Source organism: Buceros rhinoceros, unplaced genomic scaffold (genome assembly GCF_000710305.1).
Source record: "Buceros rhinoceros silvestris isolate BGI_N320 unplaced genomic scaffold, ASM71030v1 scaffold19646, whole genome shotgun sequence".
In the NCBI taxonomy this organism is placed as follows: Eukaryota; Metazoa; Chordata; class Aves; order Bucerotiformes; family Bucerotidae; genus Buceros; species Buceros rhinoceros.
In genome coordinates this window covers 1-21,934 of record NW_010417150.1, presented here as the reverse complement: position 1 = coordinate 21,934, position 21,934 = coordinate 1, and the positions used below count along the sequence as shown (strand labels likewise).

At 45.8% G+C, this 21,934-nt stretch overlaps 1 protein-coding gene across 2 annotated transcripts; it reads right to left on the bottom strand.

The window, feature by feature from the left end:
- Window positions 1-11,024: 11,024 nt before the first annotated feature.
- PSMA6 (proteasome (prosome, macropain) subunit, alpha type, 6) lies at window positions 11,025-18,092 on the bottom strand. 2 transcript variants are annotated; one of them, XM_010138109.1, is made up of 7 exons: window positions 18,004-18,092; window positions 17,309-17,390; window positions 16,910-17,065; window positions 14,933-15,111; window positions 12,663-12,757; window positions 12,435-12,450; window positions 11,115-11,217 (listed from the first exon to the last, which is right to left on the bottom strand). In XM_010138109.1, exons 2-6 carry the CDS (start codon window positions 17,322-17,324, stop codon window positions 12,441-12,443), a joined length of 456 nt encoding a protein of 151 aa, XP_010136411.1. In that variant the 5' UTR covers window positions 17,325-17,390; window positions 18,004-18,092; the 3' UTR covers window positions 11,115-11,217; window positions 12,435-12,440. The 2 variants fall into 2 exon arrangements, with proteins under 2 accessions (XP_010136410.1, XP_010136411.1); XM_010138108.1 differs by lacking the exon at window positions 12,435-12,450 and having other exon boundaries at window positions 11,025-11,231; window positions 18,010-18,051.
- Between the last annotated feature and the right edge of the window lie 3,842 nt (window positions 18,093-21,934).

The window sequence follows — 21,934 nt, the reverse complement described above, 5'->3', positions numbered from 1 at the left end:
AACGGGTGTGCTATGCAGATTCGTTTTTTTTTTTTTTTTTTTAGTGTTTTTGCTCCGAAAGTGGAGTGTTTCCTGTGGTAACTTGCAAAGATGAACTCCTGGGGTTTGGAAGGAAGACGCTTTTCCATGCCCCCCAGGGAGAGTCCCTGACAGGACATGCTGGGAGAAGGCAGCGCTTTCTGGTGGGCTCGGGAGCAGCCGGGAGGATCGTCTCTCTGCACTCACGCTCTCATCTTGCTCTAGAGTTGCCGGGCTGCTGCAGGAGCGGGGGAGAGGTGCCCGCTGCGGCTCTCATGAAAGGCAGTGGCGGTGGAGCTGTGCCAGGGCTGGCCTGGGCTGTGGTTTCCTGGGGAATCACCCAGACCAAAGCAAGCACGGCGCACACCGGGCACTGCTCACTTCTCTGACGCAGGCAGGTACTGTCCTCCGCCTCCCGTGGGTCCCAGCCAGGACCAAGCTGCCCAGCCAGGGTGGAGACACTCCTCCGGTTCATGGTGCCACGATGTCCCCAGGCAGGTGGGGAGGCAATTCCACAGAGCACAATAGGTGCCTTACCCCATGTTCTGGTTGGTACCGATTTCCCTAGGGTTCTTCTCACCCCTTCAATGTGTATCAAGTGGAAAATCCTGTCTGATTTCCACTGAGTGCACAGGCTCAGGGCCATGCTGACCAGAAGGCCAGTGACAACCAGTTGTATTCCCCATCCTCGTCCCACTTAACCCCCTGGAGCTCCCTGCTGCTCTGAAGCACAAGTTCTGGTCCACAAGCTGAGACACCTTCCCCTAATCCAAGGGTCACCTGGTGTCTCCCCCACTCCTGCTGATCATATGCCAGGAGGAGAAAATGTTTGAGGTAGTTGCCAGCAAGGTTGCAGGACTGGGGCTGAAAACACACACATCTAAAGTCAGATTGGTTAGTTAGGGAAAAAAGGATGAAAACCCAGCACACAGGAACTGCAGGATGGACGCACCACAGGCCTTGTGAGGAAAAGGCACGTTCCTCCCATGTATTCAGCCAGCTTTGCCTTGCAAATAAGCACCGCAAGAGACCTAAATGGTGACAGACCATCCCCCTGGGCACATTTTTCCCTCCCTTCTTTTTTTTCCATGCTTTTTATTTGTTTGTTCGGGATTTGTTTTGGGTTTTTTTCTCTTCTGCTTCATGGTATCTGGAAACAGCTGCTTCAGGAGGAGAGCATTGCTCTGGCCTCAGCATCCACGGGTTCATCTGACTCAGCTTCTCCTCCGGGGGATTTCTAGAGGAAGGTAATCGGCACTATGGCTAAACCAGCTTCCCTTCAGCAGCCAGTAAATTATCCCTGACCTCCAGAAGAGGAGCAAACGCGCTTCACCGGTGCTAACTCTTCTGTGCAGTCCGTGGTGATGCCTGGTCCCTGTCCTGCTGGTAGCAGAGGGAGGAGAACCAAGCTTGTGTTTTGGTGTGTTCATACCCCTGATTCTCCAGACCCTGTAGCTGACTAATCAAGCTTGAGGGATTTGAAAGGATTTTCCTCTTTGTGGAAAATACATTTCTACTGAAGTTGAGAACCCTGTTAGTGCTTGTTGTACAGCACCTCTTCTCCGTTTGCACACCGAGCCTGTTTACCCTTGCTCCTTATCTGTCTAAAATCAGGAACATTTTGGAACAAAAGAAAGTTAGAAAGTTTGTGGGTTTTAAAAGCTGCCTGTGCCCAGAGGTGCTGTCTCTCCTCCTGACAAAATGGTTGAGAACAAAAGAAGGATCCCTCCCTCCTCCTCATACCAGAAGGATCTCCAGGGGCAGTGAGTCTGCAGAGATTGTCATGAATGAAGCAGCACAGCTCACTCTGCCTGGGATGCTGGCGTGCCCTCTGCTTTCCTTGCTCAGAGGATCCTGTGTCCTTGCGTAATGACAAAGCCACTGCATTTTAGGAAGAAGAAAAGAGGAAGGAAATCGTGCAAGAGAGGGGTTTCCCAGACTCCGACACTGTCTTTGTACACGGTACTTTTGAATGGATGACAAGTCTGGGAACAGGGAAACCAGGAGGGGGTTTTGGCACCTTTACTTCTCCTTGCTGAGCCGCTAACTCAGATCCCAGTTGAAGCTGCGGCAGTTTCCCCACCCCAGGCAGCCCACGGCAATCACCTGGCAGGCCCAGGCACCCCAGGTGGGACCTGTGAGCACACAAAGACACACACACAAGTGCAAAATGACCTCCTGCCTCATTTACTTGTGGACCTGCTGATGCTACAAAATGTTGCTGGCAGGGCTAGGACCGATGCGTGACCACAGGGAAGATGGGACTGACATCCGCACCTGCGCCCTGCCAGCCTGCAGCTGCTCCCCAGAGCGAGCGTTGCACCCACCAGTCAGCCCTTCCCAGCACCCCTGGGATCTCATCTGGATTGTTGAGCGCTCTCTTGCCCCGGGTCCCTGCGGAGCAGTGGGAGTGTCGCACCGTGGAGGGGAGTGCCAGGCGGGGTGCCTACGTGCCTGGGCAAAGATAAGCTGCCCCATCCCCACGCAGCCTGCAACATGGCCCCACTCACACCCTCTGGCTCTAATTTCTCTTTTTCTTCGGTCCTAGAGCCTCTTCAGAAAGTTTGTTGAAGAGGCCAGCCCCCAGATTGAAGCACTCCATTGCAGCGGCTGACCCAGCAGGGAATTTTGCTGCATTCTAGTCTTTCGGGCACAATTAGGTTTGACCTACAGCCCTTAGGTGAAGAGTTGTCAGTGCCCCTCTGACCACACGGGACAAAAGAGCAGACCGCTCTAGTCTTAGCAGACTAAACCTGCTTAAAAAAATGAGAAGAAAAACCAACCCCCCACTGCCCCAGCTGCAAAAGCCACGATGCCTCTCTGCTCTGAGCAGATACTGCCTGGCTTGGCCGCAGGAGGCTCAAAGGCTCTAGCAGAGAAAGTCTTCAGAGGGGAAAAGGGCTCTGAGGAGGCTGTGCATGGCCACGCAGATTTCTACTTTATTTACAGGATCTGCCATCAAGTTTGGTCCTGGGCTTGTCGAGTACTTGGCCGTGCTGCTGCGGTGCAGTTACGGAGCGTGGGAATTCCCTCCAGGGTGGAGCCCGCGCTCTAGGTGTGGTACCAACAAAACCAAGCAGGGGGGTTCACTCCTCTCGGGGTGGGCCGCGGAGCGGCTGGGCGTGGGGAAAATGAATTTTTTCTGCTGTTTACAGTTTAGCAGCAGAGGAATTAACTGCGAAGCACCTGGAAGTTAGAGGGGACAGGAGTGGGACAAGCACCGATTTGACGCATTTCGCACTACCCCTCTCCTGGTATTACGTGACTTACTTCCTGCAGAACCCATCGCTTTTGTCTCCAGAAAGGAACACTGATGCCTCTTCTCAGATCAGACTGTCTGCGACTCGAGCACAGGTGGTTTTAAAGGCACGTGAAAACCAGAGCAGTTTATAGACGTCAGTTGGTTTGCATGAGTCCGCTCTCATTAAAATCATGCTGGAATAATCATCGTTTATGATTAAGAAGAGGGAATAAAGAAGGGTGGCAATACTTGTCACTGCTAAGAGTGGCAGAGGACCCCTCTGAACCCTGCCAAGGTGTAACGCTGTGGCTCTACAGGAGCTAAATAACCCCCGTGCCCTGCAGAGCCACCTGCTCCAGGGCGAGCCGGCAGCACCCGCAGCCTGGCGGAGACACTCGCTGCTGTCCTTGGCGAGGCTGTACCACACCAGGATATTTTTAATCCAAATCTTAAAGCACAGATGCAGCTGAAACAAGCCAAGCAGGTTCTGCCGCAACTATATTTAATCGCTGTTCTGCATCGTCTCCCACAGCCCGTGGCACAAGGCTTGCAGGAGCACGGCGGTGCCCAGGCTGGCCTCCTCTCTCGCTCGCTATCCTCACATGACCCCACTACTGGGGCCAACGTTGGTCTCTTTGCCAGCTCTAAAACTCAACAGATGTGCAAAGCCGAGCGCCCAGGTTTTGTTCACGGTCCTTGCAAATACTCCAGTTGTGTTGGATCTCTCAGCATAGGTGCATTTTAAGATTTTGGCTTTATTTTATTTATTTATTTGTTTTAATACAGACCTTCCAAAGGCAAATCGGAGGCGGAACGTTATGGGAGAGGAGGCAACAGCGCACGGGACAGCACAGCTAACCTGTCTCAGCAGCACCATGGTATTTGTCAAGAGCAGAGGGAGGGAGGGAGGCAGGAACAATTCCAGGCAGCAACCGCGGCTCTTAAATCCAGCCCTCTCAAGCACCCGATTTACGCAAAACTGTGAAGAGTCTCACGCTCTTTGCATGGCTATGAAGGAGCAGGTACCTGCAGAGCGGGCTGAAGGATCATCTGGAGGATTGTGCTCCTGCTGCTGGAGAGTGCCATGAGCGAGCGACACGCGGGAAGTTGGCAAAGAGCTTCTGTTTATTCTCCCTGGTAACGATTCATCTCAGAACGGTTTAAAACACCAACATGACAGAACCGGGGCAACCCGCGGGACGCGGCACAACCAAACGGAGGGGTGTGCTTATTGCACTCTGACAGGCTGATGAAACATCAGCCTGTGCTAAACTGGGCTCTACCCTCCCTCTTTCCTCAAGATCTTATCCTCTCCCTCCTACCAAGCACTGGAGCTCCTGCAGCTCTGCGGTGAGCCAGTGAGCTGAGCCAGACAACAGTTCATCCCACACTGAAGAAGGAAAAAGTACTTGCCCAGCTGGACCCTCTGAACTGTGTCAGCTTGCCATCACGTGGATGCCATTGCCAGCACGAGGGATGGCGTGGGACCACGCAGCGACTGAAGGCAGCTGTTTCTGGTAAAGATGCCGTGGACCCACGCCCTGGCCTGTTCACACCAAGAGCCAAACACGTGAACCTGAGCCGAGAAGCCGAAACAAGCCTCTCGGTGCACTCTGCTCCTGTGGCACACCTCGATCTCGACAGCCCTTCTGAAAGCTTCACTGCCGGCAGAGCTGGATTACCGCGTGTTTCTATCCGCGCACGTCGGCTCTTGTTATAAAGCACAAGTGTTCCTGCATTGTGCTGGCATGTACTTTGATTTTCTACCAAAGTGGGAAAGCATCACATACTCCTTATTACCTGCTTTTGAAACAAGGGCTGTAACGTCATCTTGTAAATGTGCGCTTCATCAACAGAAGCAGTTTCTGCTGCTGGATGCATTGCATGTGCTCCCATTTGTTGATAGGTCTAGCATCAGGGAGAAGAAGAACCCAATTTATGCTCCTTTTTTCTGTTAATAACTAAATCCTTCTCTTAAAATCGAAAGGGAAGGGCCTTGTTACTTCATTCCTGCAATACAGAGCACTTACAATGCTACTTATCACTAATTGGTTTTGTTATCTTCCTTTTCTGGACAACCTTATGCCCGTTTTCAGACCACCAAAACTCTCACCTGGATGCTAGGACACTCACAACATCCGGGTTTGTCGTTCCCCCCTCCAGAGTGATTTTGCAGCCCATGTCTCTAACTCTCGCCTTTGACTTTAAGGCCTATTACTGCCCTTTGGGCAGATGTCTCTCGCTGAACTACCTACACAAATGCTCAGGTCTGTTTCCTGCCTTGGGGTGAGAAAGATGTAGGTGTCAGTGCAAAGTACTCAAAGTAGGGAAAAAAGTTTAAATAAATGATTTCCTGGTGCGAACCTGTTGCCACCCAAGGGATAGAACTATTTTTGCACTTACAAAGCAAATTTTACACTTACACTTCATTTACGAGGTTTGATACTAGGTAAGAGGGGTTAGTATTGGAAACATCTCCTGGGAATAAGAACAGGGAATATCATCATCTAATCTTCTAATGTTTTTTCCCAGAATCATTTTAGTTGGAAGAGACCTTTGAGCTCACTGAGCCAAAACAAACATTCAACAAACATTTCATGGGCACCGAGGCAGAGCAACAGAGAGCTACAGGCTGAGAAATCCACCGGAGACTGCGGGTTCAGGCACCTTGCCACAGGTCAGGCAGCCTTCCCAGTCAGCACCGACAATCTCCAGCTCTCTCCCAGCCTCGGCAGCAAGCCTCCAGCCTTCTTACGGCCGCATCCTGTTACCTGCGGGGGCAGTGAGTAACTGAGCTAACCTGGTAGCCTGTGTTGAAGGTTCACCACATCCTTAGGTGAGAAATATTTTCTTCTGTCAGCCAGGCGTTCCCAAACACTGTTGACTGAAACTAGGCTAACATTCCATGCAAACAGATACCTTCACAACGCCCTGAAGGTATGCGCAGCTATAAGTGGTTTAAGGGACACAGATGGAACAGGGAAGGACAGAAACGTTGCCCATCCCACTGGTGCTAAAACCCAACCCAAGGTGGATGTCCCCTTCGCAGCCAACTTGCTGTGGGTTTTCTCGACACTTCGTTGGAAGTTCTACCTTCCTATACGGCCTAAAGCTGCACTGCCAAGTCCCTGTGCCTGGCCAGCCATGCCAGCCTCCAGCTGGATTCCAGAAAGGAGGCTTTGACGTTTTCAGAGAACTTATTTCCCCCTCTCCCTGAGGAAAATATTTGCTTACGAGGGAGGATTTTGACCGCTGCTTTTACCCAATGCACTGGTGTAACTGGTCCCTGCTTATGGATCCTGTCCTGCGCTGCCCCCTGTGCTGGTACTACTATTGCAGGACCAGGATCAAGGTTAAACCAGTCTCCAAACTGAGTTAATGCTACCTCTCTGGAAAAATTTTTAACTTTAATTTTTTAAAAATCAGACCCATTTCCAAATCAGGTTTCCGGGGTATCCCTGGAATTTGCTGGGCTACACAACGGGTATAAAAGCAGAACCAGGGAGGAGCTGTTGTAACAGCACCTTCCCCAGAGAAGCCTCAAGGCTGGCAGTGGGTAGTCTGGATGCTGCTCAAAGGAAGGCTTGTACCACCCGCTGACAGAGGCAAACACCACTCTGGCGGGCCAGGTGTCATCACACAGGTTTAAGTCACAGAGCAGGCAAAGAGATAAGCAGCTGTGGATACTCCTGTTCCTTTGGTGATGCAGGTCGGGGTTTCCATTTCCCTCTTCCCTCCCGCACTGAGGACAACTTGATCCTACAGCGAGCGATTCGGGTCACTAACCCACCAGAGGACTGAACCAAAGAACACACTTTCCATCAGTTCAGTAATCAGCACGGCTCGTTGCAAACGTAAAGGAGCACCAGCGCCGGCTGAAGGAAGAGGGTGGACACGGCTGGGATCAAACACTTCTATCAACGTAGATGAGCCACGAGATGCTGCGCAGCAAGACCTTGCAGCACACGTGCAACACTGGGAAGCTCAGCTACTGTTGACAGGTCCTAAAAAGGACAAGGAGAAAAGTACCAACCCCAAAAATGGAAGCAGATGCTTCTTTGCAGATGACTAAATTCTGCCAGACAGAGTCAGCTGGGTCTTGACTTAGTGATATGCTGGGTCTACTTATTCACCAGACTCACAGTCAAGCACCATCAGTTCCCCTACTTATCACTGCAGCACCGAATTTTCATAATGATAGTGACCCAGGTGAGATCCTACAAGGGAAAAGATTGCTACACCACGAAAAGCTCAGTGAAGAGCAGCAAATACTGCTAATAACTGAGGGTTTTGACAGTCACTTAAGAAATGCAGGCTTATCTGCAGAGTACAGTACCAAGGGCAGGAGGAAGCGCTTTGGTGGGGTTTTTTTGTTTTGTTTTGGTTTTTTTTTTTTGAGAATCATGATAAACAAATAAAATCCAGATACTATTTTAAGCAGCTTTACGTAAGCATGTGATGATCCTTGTTTTAGTTTGGGCCCGAGAGGTTTAAGTTCACTGTTCCAACGGGTCCTGAACTACATGTCTTGCATTGTTTCCAAATAGCTTGGGTTACAGCAACACAGGAGAACGGAACAAATTGTTACTAGCAAGAACTGGCTGGAACAAGTGATGACAATTTAAGGACTTCCCATTCGAAGAAAAAAAAAAAAAAAGTCCTTGTTTACAGAATGAAAAGCAATGCCCCTGCTGTTATTACCCTGGCAGCGTAGGGTTTTCTCTAGAAGAAAACATGAATACTGTCATGGATACGCTGCACAAAACCTCAGCAGCGGGCTTTGCTTCTGGGGCTGGGAAAAAAATTGGGAAAGTTAATGTTGGTTTTTTTCTTCAGATGCCAGCAAACTACAGATGAGGTTCTTTCGTCTTACTTCCACCAATGTGCACTGAACCAAAATGTTTATTTGCTGCACCTGGATGAGAAACAGGACAGAGCAGGTAGAGAAGAACACAGTATATTCTTCCATGTCATTAAAACTGCTGTGACATAGCTACACGCACTCGCTGCAGCCGATCTCCCCATCTACCGCTCCCTGCTGTCATCACGGGGCGCTTTGCAGTGAACGGTACGGCCACACGCTGCGCATTACAAGCTGACTCAGTACCACGAGTTGTGCTTAAGAAACACCTGAAATCCTAGAGGTGTTCATGACTACCTCTGTTTCCAGATGAAGACACAGACAGCTCCTGACGACCCAGTCGGTTTAGGTTAAGGTTCCCTGCTGAGCTGTTCCTGTCTATAACATGTTCTTACTACTTCTGGTTGCTCGTAAGAAATCTGGATGCTTTTCACAAGAGACCAGTAAATTTTGGATTTACCTAAGCTGACTGCATGTGCTTGGCATTTGCATCCTTACACTCTACGCCACAAATAAAGAGCACTAGGAACATAATGTGGACAAGCACAGCCAGTCCGAGGTGAGCACAGGTAACACTGACCTAGGTCTATAAGCAAGAGTTGCCCCTATTTCTGCCAACTACCCGTGCATTCGCACTGTACCGGCATCTACCGGAGCTTTCAGCACTGGCACAACAGACCACAGAACTGTGGAGCGCGCCCGAGGCTGGTGCCACTCTTGATAAGCTCTACCCAGCCCAGAGGTGTTAGGGTCGTATCACACATATAGTTTCTCTGCGCGTGCAAGGTTTGGAACGGCAGGTACAGTTTGGCACCAGCCGTGGCTGGTACGGTTTGGTTGCAGGTTCTGTCTGCGCCAGGGGTGAGGAATGTGATTGCTCTGTGTAATCCACAGGGTTTTCCCATTAGGTCGGGTATCCTCATCTGTGTGGCTGCCTTATCTGAGAGAGCTGAAAAAAAAAAAAAAATCCTCATCAGTAGTACAAAAAGAGAACCACAGGTTTTCACTACAGGACAAAATACCAACAGCATTTCAGCTGCTGCAATTTTAACTTTGCTCATTAAAAAAAGGAAAAAAAAAAAAAAATCCTCATCAGTAGTACAAAAAGAGAACCACAGGTTTTCACTACAGGACAAAATACCAACAGCATTTCAGCTGCTGCAATTTTAACTTTGCTCATTAAAAAAAGCAACTTTCCCAGTTAATACATTGTCGACAGCTTTTTTCATTATCTCTGAGCACAAGATGGGATGTTCTGTATTGCAGGAGCGTCAGGTATGAACAAACACCTGCTGCTCTCGGAGCTGCCACCTGAGTTATACAATCACATACAAGCTTCAATATTTAGAATTAAAGTGGCAGGGAGTTTTGATACCAAACATTACCAAAACGTGCTCCAGTCATACAGCTCCCCAACTGCCTTCTTCCTTTTAAAGTGCTTTGTTCAAGAAGACATTAGTTACGCATATATAATTTAAGCTGGTCTAGAACAAACCATCAGTGGATTATATTTTACGGCAGACTAAATGATGACTTAAGACTACTCCAATTCCAGGTTGTTATACAACAGGAGTCTTCGGAAGAAAGGTCCAAAGAAGTCTGCGAAACTCAGATGGCAACAACACAGACCTTCCCAAATGTGCCCACTCTTGCACAAACCCACTCAGAATTCTCAGGTAAACACCACAAAGACAGAAGCCGGGGTGGCTTCACCTAACCATCAATACTGCACTACCTGACAGGAGGGAAGCTGAAATTGGGACATTCAGGAAGCTGTGGAAAGTCAGCAATTCACAGTACAGTGGAACCTCCTCAACTCAGTTACCATATAAAGTTAACATTGTCTTTTATTAAAACCACCAAACACAGAATTGCATCTCCTTTAGTACAATGCACTTGAAAAATGCACATTCAAGGGACTGTAACTGTAAAGCAAAAAGAAAAAAATTAAGCAATCCCAGTTTCTGATGTCTTAGGAGGCCTTCCCCAAAGGTCTCAAAAAAACCTGAAGAGCATTCTGGAATAATTAAAGCCGATACAACGGCATGGCAGAGCAGTGAAGGTAAGGAGCTAAGTTGTATTAGCCTGGCATTCTTGCAAGAAGACCCTCATGTCTACCCAACTGGTAAACTCTCCTTTCTCCTCAGTGTCTCCTCCCACACAACTTCATCATCTCCCTTTTTGCCGCTGAGGCAGAAACCTCTTCCACTGCAGCAAAACAAAAATGCATTTTTCTTCACCTTGACTCGAGTTCTTGCAGCCTTCTGTTTCACCCTCACCCAGAACCTCTGAAGGAGCCACGGAAATTGATGCCCAGGGACAATCTTGTTGATGGACTTTGTTATTGGCCCCATCCAGCCCCAACATAATTTCTGGCACTGCCCAAAGCCTCAAAACCAGGTAGGTGACAAACAGCCCAAACCCCAAAGCACACTGCATGTAGAATCTGTGCCCCTAAATAAATGTTAACCTTCAGAGCTGTTTAATTACAGCACGTCCGTCTAATTCACTACCTGCACCTCAAAAAACCGGTCTAAAGGAACGCACTGGGAATTGCGGCTCAAGTTTTTTCCTTCAACTTTTCTCCTGTATCCTCACACAAACCTGAGCAAATGTTAAGATCTTAATTTCCACACAGTTAAACCAGTAATGTTATAAGCCTTTCAACATCAGGGCAAGAAGAGAATGCCTGTAAATGCAAGAATTATCTCGAGACATACACAGGATCTGATACACAACCTTACACTAGGAGCCAAATAGGTCAGATGAGAAATACAGCTCAGAGTATAAAATACCTAAACTAAAAGGCAAGCAATCATCTCAGAAATAAGTCATCAAACAATTTGGTGAGAATTTCATAGAACTGAAAGTTAAAAGAATTATGTTAAAAGGAGACACCAAGTATTTCAAAAACCTCTGGTTTATTTGTACAGAGTAAAATACATCATATAGTGAACATTGTTTTCCACCCATCATCTAAAGCCATTCATAAGTGTTTTCTTTTCACCAAATACCCTGGCCAGATGCACAGACAATGGAATTGGGAATGCTAATTAGTCTCTCTCTGCCAGAGCTACAAGGTGCACATCAATCTCTGCTTCTGTAAGGATCCTGAAAGAAGAAAAAGAAATCTTTAATAGCTGAAATGATTTTTCCCCTTAAGCCCCAATATTATAACCTAATATCTACACAAATAAGTTTTAGACTATGCACCTTTCAGCCCTTTAAAGCCCTGCTGCCAGGGCCACAGGCCAATATTCCAATTCTGTTTGAAAAATAAAGGAAGAATCAAAGGGGCTAGAGAGCAAAGCAGTAAGGAATGGAGAAAAAGAACAGGTAATTCCTCATGAGGGATGTATTTGCAAGCTGGGGCCTGGTGAGAGGAATGGGCATGGTCATTAGCGTGATTACTCCGAAGGCGACACAGGTTTTTTTTGCCTCCTCCCTATGCTTGATCCCCACCCTTTCTGAAAAGGGCGCAAGACCGATAAACGGAGTTTGGCAGAAAGCTCGCCCTTGAGCCTCGAGCAGCTGTAGAAAGGGGTCAGGCAGCTCCTGTGTGCTTCCTCAGAAATGCCACGCTCTCCCGTTGTCCTAAACACACACCACCACACGCACAATCACCCTCATCACCACATCAGCTTTAAACACATCAGCAAGGACTCAAAAGACAGAGCCTGGGGGACCCAGCAGCTGGAAGCCTCTCTCCAGTCCCCACCTACCAGGTAGCTAGACTGAAGCAGCAGAGGACTTTCCTTCCCACTTAGATGTTCCTCTCTCTCTTTTTTTTTTTTATTTAAAAAAACCAAACAAACAATAAAAGGCTAAGGCAGAAATAACTGAACTCCTCTGCAGCAAGCAGAGATAAATTCTAAGTAAGACATACCTAGAGGGTCCTTTTGCATTTGAACTCAAAGTAAAGGTTCAGCCAGGTCCAAATCACTGCAGTGATTTTTAAATCCAGGATCTTTCAATCTTGTCAAATTTAAACAGTGTAGTTCAAACCATACAAATTCATATCTATTAGCTATTTACTAGAGATGTGAAAAACTGCTGCAATTACGAGATGAACAGAAGTCATTAAAAGACCCGTTTGGAAACGGATTAAAAAAAAAAAAAAAACAACTTAAGGGACCTGCAAAAGTTTCCCTAATATAAACCAGACTTTACTGTGTTAGTTGTCATGACTATGATTTGGAAGTAGACTCCAGATACGTGAAAAACAAAATGTTTTTATTCTTTTAAGGATGAAAAATTATCTAGACCAGATGTCACTACATTTTAATCATCACATTAAGAAACAAGAGACAACACTTTTCTCTACTGGATCCTTTAACCATGACCAACATTTTAAAAGTCTGTTACTATTTTTTTAAACGTCTTTTCCCTCTACACATTTTGAAGAGTAACAAGTAAAAAAAGTCCAAAACTTTAACTTCTGACATTTATCTCTTTTTCTCAATTTATCATTACACAAGAAGTTAAAAGAAACTGCATGTAACCAGAGAAACACACTGAGTTTTATCAGCACTGATCTCTTACCTGAATTTAGGATCTTCCACTGTCACTACACCAACTTCTATTTCTGAAGGTTTGAAATCAATGGATAGTACAGTAGACAGGCATGTTATTGCTGTCTGAAAGATGACAAAAGCCCCATCGTTAAACAGAAAGCACTAAGGCTTTTTTTTAAATTGAAGTGTATTTGGCATTAACAACCACCCTTCCTTCTAGTTTTAAAGTTATTTCCTTCCAGCTCAAAACCTCAGCTGAAAAGTTCCAAATAGTTTCCCCTTGTTACAGAACACAGTCCCTCCCTGGTCCTCTCCCTAAAAAGTCCAATCTACAAAACCCAAAGGGATATGACATTTTTGTAGCAAAAACCAAAAGACAAGAAAAAACCCACAACAAAACCAAAACCTTTTATCATGCAAATATTAAAACCCCAGGTCCCAAGGACAGAACACGTTTCTTTGGTGGCAAACGAGACAGACATCATTACAGCCCCAAAATCACTCCAAGCTGGCACAGCTTCCATTTTGGCTTTTCTTTTAGTAGTTAATACTATGTTGGCTGTTTAAAAGCCTCATTTCATTATGGCTTAACTGATTTTTTTTTTCCTCCACCCTCATCATCGCCTGCTTTAAGAGTTGTTCTTTGCAACCTCACCCATACTTAACCCTGTAGCAGGGTCAATAACAATGCTAAAGATGTGTTCCTAAAATGATGAGTGAGCACAAAAAAAAAGCTCCATGAAACAGCTATGGAGCTAGATAATTATTAAATCAGATACTCTGACACTCTGGCATTTAACTCTGACCAGGAATGTGTCAGGAAGCATCAAACACCAGACAAGACTTCGCTGAAGTTCACTTTCAGTATGTTGACAATACATAGACTGCAGTAATTCTGTAAGACTATGCTAAAGTCTCACCAGAAGACTGCCAAGCTGTAAAGAACAAAACTAAAATTCTTCTCCTTGGCGTGTTACTTAACACACCACACACTTTGAAACAAACCAGGCACTGTGTGCATGCAAAAAACGCTATGAAACTGTGATTCTTGTTTTTGCTTGTCAGACTTGCTTCTCCCTATCACTGCTGACTTTTAGAGTAACAGTCTCTCATCTACAGGCACAAAAATCAGCATTTTTACAAAGACAACAAAAAGGTATAGATATGCACCCAGGATTTGACTGGCAGATTAATTACCAACTAAGCATTTGTACCACACCATGGAAGTTTTAGGAATTAAAAACAAGAATATGAAAAGATTGTTTCATATACCTCCAACCTCTCAACTCAGAGGAGTGCACAGTGTAATCAAGAGTGATAGAAAAATACACCTAATGTGATTGATAGAAAAATACACCTAATGTGAAAAATATTTAGCCAGGATAAAAAAAAAAAAAAAAGAATCTTTGAGGAAATGTCAGATACATTCAACTTCAGTATGCTCTGATTATTCAGCCCTCTTGGGATCTTCTCCTTAAAGAAATCATGTGTTAAGGAAACGGGTACTTAAGAGGTACATATAAAAATCAGGAGTTTATGCTGAAGAACTTTGTTGCAATGGTATTTTCACAAAAATGTGCACTTCAGGAGTAATTTAGCTGAAAGTCTGAATCTGCACAGCACTCACAGGGATCTTAACACAGCTCTGTTATATCTCACAGGAGGCAGCAGCTAAGGTCATTATTCCTCATTTCAGCTGCCTACCTTGCAATGCAGGAAACAACATTACAAGAAGAACAGCAAGGCCTGCCAGGAGAAATACGTGGGCCTTGGAAGAGGAGATTGTTTAGAGAGATCTCTAGAGTGTAAGTGAAAAAGTAAGGACGATTTATGAAGTGAGTTCACTGACCTACACGCAGGATACGTTTTTATAACGGGCCTCGAACAACAGTTTTCCCAGTAGGTGTAACAACTGGTGGTGTATTTGCCAAACTGAGAGACAAGCACTACCTCTGTCTGAAAAGCTTTCTGACATGAAGCTTGTTTTAAGAGCCACCACAATAAAATCATACAGGTATCCCCAGAACCAAGGACTGCAGTAACCGCCCATCAGCTGCAGTGGGAGGGCTAAAATCACAGATTCTGCCTCAGCTAATGTAAAGCAGAAAAAGCAGATTAGGTGAGTATTTAAACACTTTCAAAGCACCTTCCAAAGATTTTCTGGTTAGAATAGCTATACTCGCTCTGGCAGCAATACCAGATGGTAAGAACACAGGAAATGCCGAACTGCCTTCCTCTACATCACCACCCTCACGCAGCATATTCAGTAAAATACTTCATTTCCTTCTGCTGGCCTACCTCTACTGTTTGCTCGTATGTCCAATCAAATTTCTTCTTTACTTTCTTTTCAAGAAAACTGGTTGACTCTGTCTGTTTAACTCCCGCAGCCGTGGCCTTGAATCCACAATAGTAACCTGCAGGATCACACTTGTACACCTGAGGGCCGTGTTCTTCGTCAATACCAATCAAAATCATACCTGGAAGAGAAAATCAGGTAATCTATTTCCTTCTCCACATTTAGCAAAGAACAGAACTCCTCTCCTCCTCTCCTGTGAAAAACATGCATGCACAGGAGTTCATTTCTGGGAACCAGTCCCATACCTGGAGCTGTGAGTTCCCCTTTAATCTGCCGTTTCTTACCAGCATCTCTTTACTGGATGCACAACTCAGTTTAGGGCACACGAGAGTTCTGTCATTCCCAAACAGGGCTGCTCATTAAACGGAAACATTTCTGCCATGCTCAGCACGCAGAGAGCCACAAAGTCAGGAAATACAGAAGTTCAATCCTGATGCAAAGCTAACCCACCCACAGTTCACATCCTGCACATCCCAAAACAACAGTTCTATTAGCACATGCGCTTTACCAGAAAGCAACTTCACCGATGTGTTGGAACGAATGGAAGTATTAAAAGATCAGCTTTAGATTTACTGAGTGTAATCCCAAAAAACACTGCATGACATCCCTTTTCCCTCTTATTTAAAGGAAAAGTAAAATAAATAAATAAAATCTGAAATGAAATGTGGAAATACCAGAACATAAAACCGAGTCTTTGAAGCCCATCTAAGTGCTTTCAAGTTGGGTAGACTTCAAGTAGCACAAACTGGTCACATCACCGAAATGCATCTGTGTTCACCCACACTTGTAGATTGACAGCTGAACAGTCTCAATATGCACATTAAACAACTCAAAAGCAATACTTGCAAAAAAAACAAAACAAAGCCAAGGTTTTAAATTATTTTCATTTTACACTTCTGTAACTTTTAGCTAGTAATTATCGCTGATGAGCTTCTGAGCAGCTATTACAACAGAAAAAAAATTCCCATCATCTTTTCCAAAAAGGTTCAAGAAAGCTGAGAAAAATAAGAAAAGAAAAAAATCAATTTCCAGTAGTACCAAGGCACGGGAAATGCCAAGGGAAGAAAGAAACAATCATTCCTGAACATTACAAGCACCGAGCATAGGAAAATTGCCCCATCATGGAAACTGTGGCGTAACCCTGACTGTTACTTCTTTAGTGAGAAGTGTTAGTGCCTACCATGATTACAAGAAGTGATTCATCAATTCTGAAACTATTCTCCTTGAAAGAAAAAAAAACAACCAAAAACCAACCAAGCAAACAAAAAGAAACCCACACATAATGTTTAATGAAAAGGTAATTGAGGAAACACCAAGTCTTTGATCTCGGTTCCCGGACAGCTTAGCAGTACAGTTATAATTCACTCACAGCCAAATGTAAGAGAAAAAATAAGTCAGAACCAACCTCAGAACACACAGATGACCAGGAATAGCTAAAAAACCCCAACTTTGCACACATCCTGCTTTTTATTTAAGCTATATTTGCTGTTATAAAGCAAGACTGGCGTAGAAATGTTTGCAAGTGAAGCATTTTTATGCACTTCTACTCTCCATCATATACATCATGGTTAAGAGCAACAATGATGCAGAGTACCACAGTACTCAGATAAAAGTGCCACAAAATCTGCACAAGCATAATTGTGCTCTCCACACGTGTCTGTTTTAACAGTGATATTCACCCAGACACTGACACCAGTAAGAAGAGGATCTCCCGTTCCCAGACATCACTGTGTAATGCAAACAGACTGGGATGGAAAACTAAGGTGAAATAGTACCACGCATTTTGAAACGGCTGAATCATTTACTCCAGTTCTTCAGACACATCCATATGTCGCGCAACGTGAAAATGGGTGAGAACGTTTTGAAGTTGCAAGCTTGGACAAGCAATGGAAAAGATTAATTTCATACACTCTACTTACAGCAACCGAGAGGCCTCATTTCAGCGTTCTGCGTATAGACCTGAGAAATGTCGGCGATCCGTTTACACAGCATGTCCACAGGGATGTCATAGCCGTACTTGTACTTCCAGTTGGCAGCCTCATAGCGGGCTCTCTGCACCTGGGATCTGCTGTCAGCTGGACAGAAGAACTCGTATTAATTTCATTGAACACATACCACGTTTATTCGTAGCTCTGCTTGAGAATGCAGATTCCAGGCCCAACTTTAAATATACACACCAGACCCAGGCAAGTTCTCCAAAACCAGACCAAGCGGAAAAAATCTCCTAGAGCACTTCTTTGTTTTATGTGTAAAGCTGGTGAACTACATAAAAAATCTGACACACTTCAGACACTCGAAAGAGGCAGTAAATTAAATACCTGTCATTCCTGTCATGACACAGCCAATATTTTCAGTAATTCTGAATAAATGAGTCACTGTGTTGGAGTCCAGTAACTTGTCCTGAAGAAAGAACAGAAATAATCTAATAGAAAACATTGTGCTTCAGGTACAAAAAAAAGACAGACTCTGGATGCTCTGGTATCTACAGAAGAGCCCAAAAGAATCAACTAGGAGCCAAAAATTGTCTGTCAGGCTCTCCACTATTCACTGCTATAGGCATGTGAAGAAATAGGAGAGTAGCGAAGATAAAACCCGCATTCTCTGGAAAAGGAGACAGCTACAGTGTGACCAACATCAAAGTCCTCTTCCCTCTGAAGAAGCTTAAGAGAGCACACACAAAAACTTGTGCTCTTACTGCATGCTGCCCTTCCAGCACAAGGACAACGATACATCACCACTGTGCCGGAGCACTCCTGAGAACCTGTCCTACATGCTACTGGTGTAACATTCGCCGAGTAGGGATTAAAGAAATCAGGAAGCTGATTATGGACAAGCAGACCCTTACGAGGCACAGTGACATGCACACGCTACAGCACAGCAGGACCAGCTCCCTATGTTAGCTTTATCCCTTCAACAACTACAGAGAAAACCAACACTGAAATACCTGAGACTCTCACTCCCACCTTTTTTCCATCTGCTTCCACTTCCTCCTGCTTAAAACCAGACTACTTACAGGTACTTTCTTCTGTGTTACAATCACTGCAGAATCTTTCCCACGAACAGCTACGGATGTCAGTCCACCTTGGTTTATGGCCTTAAAAGCATATTCTAGAAATGTCAATGAAAAACAGCGTTAGGGCTATGAGAACAATTAACTCCGACACAACTCCCCCCAACACAGAAACCTTGCCAAGTTCTGGCCCTTTTAATGCTTCCATACTTGTGCAACACTGTGTCTTTAAGGTCTTTAGCACAAAGCACACACGAACTTCCTGTCATTGACTCTCTTCATTAAACCACTCCTGCTGCTTCCTTCAAATATTTCTAATAATTTGCCCTTTTGTTCAGTTAGAATATTTAACTGCAGCCAAATTGGATTTAACACGAACAGGCTGTTCTACACTTGACCAGAACAGCCTAACCTTAACCTACCGTAACTGCGAATCCTTACAGAAGGTTTTTTAACATGCAGAAGTTTAGTATTTCAGGCATTACTACCAGTGCATGGATTTTAACTGATACAGATGAAAACTGAAACGATGGACCGGGCACAGAAGACGGGTTTTAATCTTACAGTCACATCTTCTGACCTGATGTTCTAACACCCCAACGCTTTTATTCACTTTTTAAAATGAAACTTATGCACATGTCAAACAAAGAGCATTATTCAGACAAATACAATGGATTAAGATTTACTTGATATGATCCATGAAATAAATTTCTCTTGATTAACAGTTTCAAAAGCCTCAGGAACAACAGCTTAATTTTTTTTTATCTGGCAATATATGATAAACATTCAGAACTTCCTAATACCTGGTTAGGAGAGGCAAGTTTCAGACAGTACCTGAACACAGATGAAATTTTTGTTAACTCTGTGAATGAAACTGGAATTTAGAAGGCATCTAACCAACAGGGCAGCAAATCGCCAAAACTATCTTCCACAATAACGGGAGAAAGAAACCTGGCGGTTTTCAAAGCTGCATTCAGATCTGCGGCAGGGACGGCACAGCAGGAGAGGAATAACCCGAAAATGAAACAACCGATCTTGCCACACCAGGATCAAGATGTTCAATCCGCTGAGTCAGTGTTGTGGAAGGGCCGATGGCCATTTTTAGGGCACTGTATTTACTACTCTTGGGCATCAGAGCATTTACGGGTCACCGGAACAGGCCATAATGAATGTTCCCCTCTCTGCTGGATGCACAACTCCACCCACCTCCTTGCTTGCCCTCCCCGGGATGATCAGCACTAGCCTGCAGCAAAGCATGGAACCCAGCGAGACGTGAGCTAGCACTGCCCACAAACGGGCCACCTTTGAAGGCTCCGGCCAGGGCTCTGCCACACTTGTTTGTTTACACCAAGATCTGAGGGGAGGGTGTAAAGAAGACGGAGGGAGCTAGGCTCTTCTCAGTGGTGCCCAGTGACAGGAGCAGAGGCAATGGACACAAACTCAAACACAGGAGGGTCCATCTGAACATCAGGAAACACTTTTTTGCTGATGTGGAGTCTCCATCCTTGGAGATAATCAAGAGCTGTGTGGACACAGTTCTGGGCTACCAGCTCTAGGCGGTCCTGGGAGTTGGACCAGATGACCACCTCCAGAAGTCTCTCCCAACCTCAGCTGTTCCACGATCCTGTGACACCGAGGTGGGAGCGGGGAGATGCCGGCACAAGCTGGTTCTGCTCACAAGTACTGACAACCAGGCTCGCTGAACTGCAGTCCCTTCTCACACCGCTCCCATTGCCGTCTGCTTTGCTCAGAGACAAGCCAAAACGTGAAGCGGCTCTTTCAGCGTAACAAATGCAAACTGCAAGAGGTGTTTTAAGTCTGTTTTGTGCTATATGTCATGTTCTTTCTGAAAACAGCAGTCCCTTGCTGTTCCCTGAATACATCACAACAGGCAGAAATTGGACCACAATAATTTTCTTCACCTCCCAAACTTCCACTTAGATGAAACGTCACCTCTGAAGACAGGAACTACTAAGTGGCAAGAACACACTGATGCTCTGAGGGATTTTAACCACGGCAACAGAAATATATATGAAATAACTGTTACTTTTCTAATATGAGATCACTTCAAGGCTTTATGAGCTTCGGAAGCAGAAGACAAATCTACAGTAATGTGCAGGATTTCAGTCCAATGCTGGAAATCTCCGTTCAGGCACTGCTAAATTCCAGAAGAAACTCAAGTTTTAAGTCAGCCTTAAAGCAACTCGTGTGCATGCCGTCCTGGACAGTATCTAGTTAATCTGAACCCAGATAGGGACAAGGTTGTGCAGGAGTCAAAAGAAGAACAAAAGAAGCTGGATTTAGACATTTGACTGCAGGCAAACATGAGCTCTACCCATGCTGTGGGTAGATGGCTGGCCAACAGAGACATGAGTGTGGCACCATGCCTCAGTTATCAGCCCCGCCGCGGGTAGAGTGAGCTCATGCTTGCTTCAAGTTAACTATGCACACCTACGTATTTTTGTTCCCATAGTGTACAGGTACTTAAATACCTTTAGGACAGCTTCAGGCTGCATGCAGAGGCTCTCAAACACACATGCAGACACTTGTTTCTGAGACATCAGTGAAAGATATGGAGGTATCACACATTATCACACATATGCTAACCTAATGGTTGAATATACCCAGGAGGTAGAAAACCAAGCTGTTTCCTCTTTACTACAGGATGCAGAAACCATTCCCAACAAGCAGTACCGCAACAAAGGAATAGCCGGAAAGGTGATGCAGACCAGCTTGTGTTAATGGCAACAGAGGGTCGGAGCCCATGACTCTTCCATCACAGAGCCACTGACATCCTGTGTGAGGAGGCACTGTCCCTCCCATCCATACATACAAGGTTTACTACACAAGTTGCATACCCGCCTTATACATACTCCAGGTAGAAGACAGCACCTGTAGCAGGTACCCAGTACAGGCAACTTCCTATCTGTGTCCCGACACCTGCACACAGGCACTTTCCCAGTTGCTCCTGGAAGAAAAGACTGCTCGAGCCTGGGCCACCAGCCCACGAAGCCTATTCCACATAGCATTCTTCCTGAGAAAAACTCGAGGGCAGACACAAAAGAAACTCTTGGCTACCAGGCAGTCTGGTGCCAGCAACCTCCTTTCCTGGAGGACAGACGGGTATATGGACATGCTGTGCAATGCACAGGCAGTGAAGCCACTGCAGCGGGGGAGATGTCATTAAGCTCCAGGGGAAGATGGCACCAGGATGATGTTACCAAAAGAATTAATGCGGCCCTGTTGCGAGGGTCCTCCGGAATCACTGTCAATGAACTGACCTGCCAGACTGCGAGCTGACTATGCTGCTACAGTGTTCTGCAGAATGAGCACCATGAGGGTCTTCTGCAGAACCTGGTACACTGTAAAAACATGAATAAAAGATTCAGTGGTCTACAGAATAGGATGAAGCCAGGCTGCAGCTTCACTGCAAGATGTTCAAAGAAGCCTGAAAATAAAGGATGGCTGCTGCTATCTCAAACATTGTGGTGTTCAGACTCCAAAACCTGACCTCGTTACTCTGGCATGCAAGGTCTGAGGTAGTTCGAGTCCCGTTTCAAACTGCTACGGTAGTTCTCAGAATGCTCAGCGGGTTGGCAAGATTAGCTGAAACAAACGCTCTATGGTGAATAAACACCTTCTGGAGCTGTCAGTTTCGTCTCCAAGCATCTGAAATCAAACAGCAGGAAATCACAGAATGTCCCTTCCCGCGGCAGGGGACACTCGAGAGAGCCTACCCTGGCGCCAAGTTTTCCTTATCTCATGCGAGGGTCCCTTTCCCAGGCCCTCACGGCGGCACGACCCGGGCCGCAGCTGCTCCAGGTTCCCACCCAGCTTCTCCCCGCACACCGCGGGACCAGGCAGGGCGGGAACCGAGAGACGCCACGGGAGGCGCCACGTTTCCCCCACCTCCCGAAAGGCAGCCAGGCTCGAC